A 5,459-nucleotide genomic window follows, 5' to 3' on the forward strand; every position below is an offset into this window, starting at 1 on the left:
ATAAGACAGGTCTATCAGTTGTATTGTCTATAAGGGGTAGTATGGAAGACAGGTCTATCAGTTGTATTGTCTATAAGGGGTAGAATGGTAGACAGGTCTATCAGTTGTATTGTCTATAAGGGGTAGAATGGTAGACAGGTCTATCAGTTGTATTGTCTATAAGGGGTAGAATGTAAGACAGGTCTATCAGTGGTATTGTCTATAAGGGGCAGAATGGAAGACAGGTCTATCAGTTGTATTGTCTATAAGGGGTAGAATGTAAGACATGTCTATCAGTTGTATTGTCTATAAGGTGTAGTATGGAAGACAGGTCTATCAGTTGTATTGTCTATAAGGGGTAGAATGGAAGACAGGCCTATCAGTTGTATTGTGTATAAGGGTTAGAATGGAAGACAGGTCTATCAGTTGTATTGTCTATAAGGGGTAGAATGTAAGACAGGTCTATCAGTTGTATTGTCTATAAGGGGTAGTATGGAAGACAGGTCTATCAGTTGTATTGTGTATAAGGGGTAGAATGGAAGACAGGTCTATCAGTTGTATTGTCTATAAGGGGTAGAATGGAAGACAGGTCTATCAGTTGTATTGTCTATAAGGGTTAGAATGTAAGACAGGTCTATCAGTTGTATTGTCTATAAGGGGTAGAATGTAAGACAGGTCTATCAGTGGTATTGTCTATAAGGGGGTGAATGGAAGACAGGTCTATCAGTTGTATTGTGTATAAGGGGTAGAATGGAAGACAGGTCTATCAGTTGTATTGTCTATAAGGGGTAGAATGGAAGACAGGTCTATCAGTTGTATTGTCTATAAGGGGTAGAATGTAAGACAGGTCTATCAGTTGTATTGTCTATAAGGGGTAGAATGTAAGACAGGTCTATCAGTGGTATTGTCTATAAGGGGGTGAATGGAAGACAGGTCTATCAGTTGTATTGTCTATAAGGGGTAGAATGGAAGACAGGTCTATCAGTTGTATTGTCTATAAGGGGTAGAATGTAAGACAGGTCTATCAGTTGTATTGTCTATAAGGGGTAGTATGGAAGACAGGTCTATCAGTTGTATTGTCTATAAGGGGTAGAATGGTAGACAGGTCTATCAGTTGTATTGTCTATAAGGGGTAGAATGGTAGACAGGTCTATCAGTTGTATTGTCTATAAGGGGTAGAATGTAAGACAGGTCTATCAGTGGTATTGTCTATAAGGGGCAGAATGGAAGACAGGTCTATCAGTTGTATTGTCTATAAGGGGTAGAATGTAAGACATGTCTATCAGTTGTATTGTCTATAAGGTGTAGTATGGAAGACAGGTCTATCAGTTGTATTGTCTATAAGGGGTAGAATGGAAGACAGGCCTATCAGTTGTATTGTGTATAAGGGTTAGAATGGAAGACAGGTCTATCAGTTGTATTGTCTATAAGGGGTAGAATGTAAGACAGGTCTATCAGTTGTATTGTCTATAAGGGGTAGTATGGAAGACAGGTCTATCAGTTGTATTGTGTATAAGGGTTAGAATGGAAGACAGGTCTATCAGTTGTATTGTCTATAAGGGGTAGTATGGAAGACAGGTCTATCAGTTGTATTGTCTATAAGGGTTAGAATGTAAGACAGGTCTATCAGTTGTATTGTCTATAAGGGGTAGAATGTAAGACAGGTCTATCAGTGGTATTGTCTATAAGGGGGTGAATGGAAGACAGGTCTATCAGTTGTATTGTGTATAAGGGTTAGAATGGAAGACAGGTCTATCAGTTGTATTGTCTATAAGGGGTAGTATGGAAGACAGGTCTATCAGTTGTATTGTCTATAAGGGTTAGAATGCAAGACAGGTCTATCAGTTGTATTGTCTATAAGGGGTAGAACGTAAGACAGGTCTATCAGTGGTATTGTCTATAAGGGGGTGAATGGAAGACAGGTCTATCAGTTGTATTGTAAGGGGTAGAATGTAAGATAGGTGTATCAGTTGTATTGTCTAAGGGGTAGAATGGAAGACAGGTCTATCGATGGTTTGCTCACTCGCTCCATTTTTTTTCAGCTGAAAATCCGTAGACCAATTGTTCCATTTGGTGTGACCTAAAGATGAAAATTATTATTGTTTTTTCTTGCAGAATATCGCAGTAAATGTTTAACTAAAGTTACTATGCAGAAATATGATCCGATGGATTCTGTATCTGATATGTTTTATAAATTTAAAGATCCTAAAACTAATTTGAAATTTCAAGTTGGTATGAAACTAGAGGCTATAGACCCTCTCAATCTATCAGCTATTTGTGTAGCCACTGTTACTAAGGTTAGTGTCATATGCTTACTGTTTTAGAACACCAAACTGCCTACTGTCCTGGTTCTAATCTGTAATTATTTTCTCTGTATGTCCACATGACAATACGACCCCATCATCCAATCAGAATAGTTTTAAACTCATCTTATTAACTGTTAGATATACAGCGAAGTTACACATAACATCACAAAATGGCAAAAATAAATGGAGTTGGTCTTTATAACTCTAGTCTGTGACAACAAATTACCAAGAAAAACCCCCCGTTTGTCTCTAGCATAAAGAGACTTAGGTTCTTTACAATTCTGTCTATCAGCTAGTCCTTGGTTCAACCCCTTATCACTGATCTTTCCAGTAGAAACTTGTGCACCATTTGTTTGAATACCTTAGTCTCAGAAACAGGAATTTTTTGGGTAATGCTAGTCAGTTAAAGTGTTCACAGTTCACCATCGAAATGTGCTCATCCAAATCTATGTGTGTCCAAAATTATCGACTTTTGAATGTTAAAATGATGACTCGCCTTTGTAATTTTTTCCATCATATATAGAAATAGGAAGTAAAAGAAATTCCTAATTTGAGATATTTTTGAAGGAATTTTGTGATTTTCGTACATTTCTACTTCTTCTGAAGACTATTTACATATACATTCAAGACTCAAATCAACCACCCAGAATGTCACACCTGTCTCTTTAATAAACATAAAATATCTGTATCTATTATAGGTATTAAAGAATAATTATATAATGATAGGAATAGATGGTTCTGCTGCCCAGAATGGTTCTGATTGGTTCTGTTACCATTCTTCCTCACCCTGTATCTTTCCTGTGGGGTTCTGTGAAATCAATGGTATCACTCTGACCCCACCCCGGGGATTTAAAGGAATATTTAAATGGTTTGAATATCTCAAACAAACAAAATCTGTAGCAGCTCCAGTGAAACTCTTTGATAAGGAAATCCCGAAACATGGATTTAAAGTTGGTCATAAAATAGAAGCAGTAGATCTGATGGAACCAAGGTAGAGTTTATTTCTTTTATATTATTGTCAGGTTCCAAATTTCCCTAATTGCACACTGGATGGCATTGGTCATCATCTTAAACTCAATCAGGTGCAGAAGAGTAGAACGTAAATCTCCAATTCATTTATCCGTCTTCATTAGCCTACATGGTGCAGAAAAGTAGGACGTAAAACTCCAGTCATTTAATTTCATTTCCAATTCATTTATTTACAACTTTTCTGATTGGCTTGTTTATAATCCAATCAAATTGCTGCATTTACGAACTAACATGATACAAGAAAAGTGCCTAATGATGTCAAGGTAATAGACAGGTGATAGCTTGACTTGACTTGACATAGTGATGATGACTAAATATTAGCTAGCAGATTGTTTGATCAGAATGTTTTTGATTGTTAAGTGAATTATTTATCTTATAGATTGATCTGTGTAGGAACTGTGACTAAAGTTGTAGGAAGATTGCTACGGATACATTTTGATGGTTGGGAGAATGAATATGATCAGTGGGTAGATTGTGAGACTCCAGATCTCTATCCTGTTGGTTGGTGTGAAATGATGGGATATACTTTAGAGGGACCAAGGATGAAAAGTAAGTCAAACCCCGATTCCTAAATAAAAGATATGCTATACTGGTAGAAGTGAATGAGGAAATATATTAATCATGAATGAGTAATTTATTATGAAAAGTGGTATCAGGTGTCTAGAAGAGTAAGCATACCCTGCCTGGCAGCTCACTATTACTCTATATTGATTATTTATCATAGCACATTTTTGTGAAGTTTAGTTCTATATAAATATACACATATATCACATTATTATAATCAACAACACCATATCAAACTACCAACTACCAACAACTACCTACTATGATTATAATCAACAACACAGAATCAAACTACCAACCTACCTACTATGATTATAATCAACAACACAGAATCAAACTACCAACAACTACCTACTATGATTATAATCAACAACACAGAATCAAACTACCAACAACTACCTACTATGATTATAATCAACAACACAGAATCAAACTACCAACAACTACCTACTATGATTATAATCAACAACACAGAATCAAACTACCAACAACTACCTACTATGATTATAATCAACAACACAGAATCAAACTACCAACAACTACCTACTATGATTATAATCAACAACACAGAATCAAACTACCAACAACTACCTACTATGATTATAATCAACAACACAGAATCAAACTACCAACAACTACCGACTATGATTATAATCAACAACACAGAATCAAACTACCAACAACTACCGACTATGATTATAATCAACAACACAGAATCAAACTACCAACTACCACGTCTACCAACAACTACCTAGTTTGTGATATCAGCATCCACTGGGAGCGAACCGTAACTTGTCATCTACCAAACTACCTACTATGATTATAATTCTATGTTTTTCAGTGGAAACTCAGTCTATGAATATACCGCTGAGTAAAAAACGTAAAAATAAAGCTCAGTTATATAAAGGACAGAGGAAGAGTAAGTTCAATGGTTTGTACAGATTTTTACTAACATTTTATCTTTCAAACTTGTTGTTATTACTCAGAGTTTCACGCTATATTAATTACTATATACACCATCATCTTTAATATTATACCCTTTATCATTCATTAACATAGAACATATATTTTAATCCAATCAGCATTGGCTAAATAATCCTATTAATTGAATACTTAATCATTAAAGATGGGTCTTCCTTATTTTTTAGTGTCAAATTAAGCAAATTATTTGATTAATTGGTGTTTCTAATGAATTATCATGTATTCTTAATCATATCATTATATTCTTATTGCATATAATTAAGAGTTTTAACCAATCACTCATTGGAATTCTGCTGGTAATTCTCTTTTAATTTAGCTAATTATGAATTAATTATGAGACAAACTGGTATTTTTCCAAGTCATTCGAACACCTCTACTTTCTGTTCATATAAGTTTTAGTATTTTCATTTTCATCAATGAAAATAAGGGAACCCATCTTTAAGAATTTCTCAATCATGTGACATCCCTCTGTCAGTGATGCAGGTTAGACGGGCTGACATGGAAAAAGCGTCTAGTCTGAACTTAAAATGGAGATTTGTGGTATTTTCAATTGTTTTTGTTTATTTTATTTTCAGAAAAGAAAAGATCGCCAGGGAAACC

The 5,459-nt window shown here is 35.1% G+C and overlaps 1 protein-coding gene across 1 annotated transcript; it reads left to right on the forward strand.

Moving 5' to 3' along the window:
- Window positions 1-2,162: 2,162 nt before the first annotated feature.
- On the forward strand, window positions 2,163-4,907 carry LOTGIDRAFT_144696 (hypothetical protein; the record flags this gene model as incomplete). The annotated part of the gene is made up of 4 exons (XM_009055820.1): window positions 2,163-2,276; window positions 2,984-3,276; window positions 3,694-3,863; window positions 4,720-4,907. 4 exons carry the CDS (start codon window positions 2,163-2,165, stop codon window positions 4,905-4,907), a joined length of 765 nt encoding a protein of 254 aa, XP_009054068.1.
- Window positions 4,908-5,459: the final 552 nt, after the last annotated feature.

This window comes from Lottia gigantea (assembly GCF_000327385.1).
Source record: "Lottia gigantea unplaced genomic scaffold LOTGIsca_251, whole genome shotgun sequence".
Lineage (NCBI taxonomy): Eukaryota > Metazoa > Mollusca > Gastropoda > Lottiidae > Lottia > Lottia gigantea.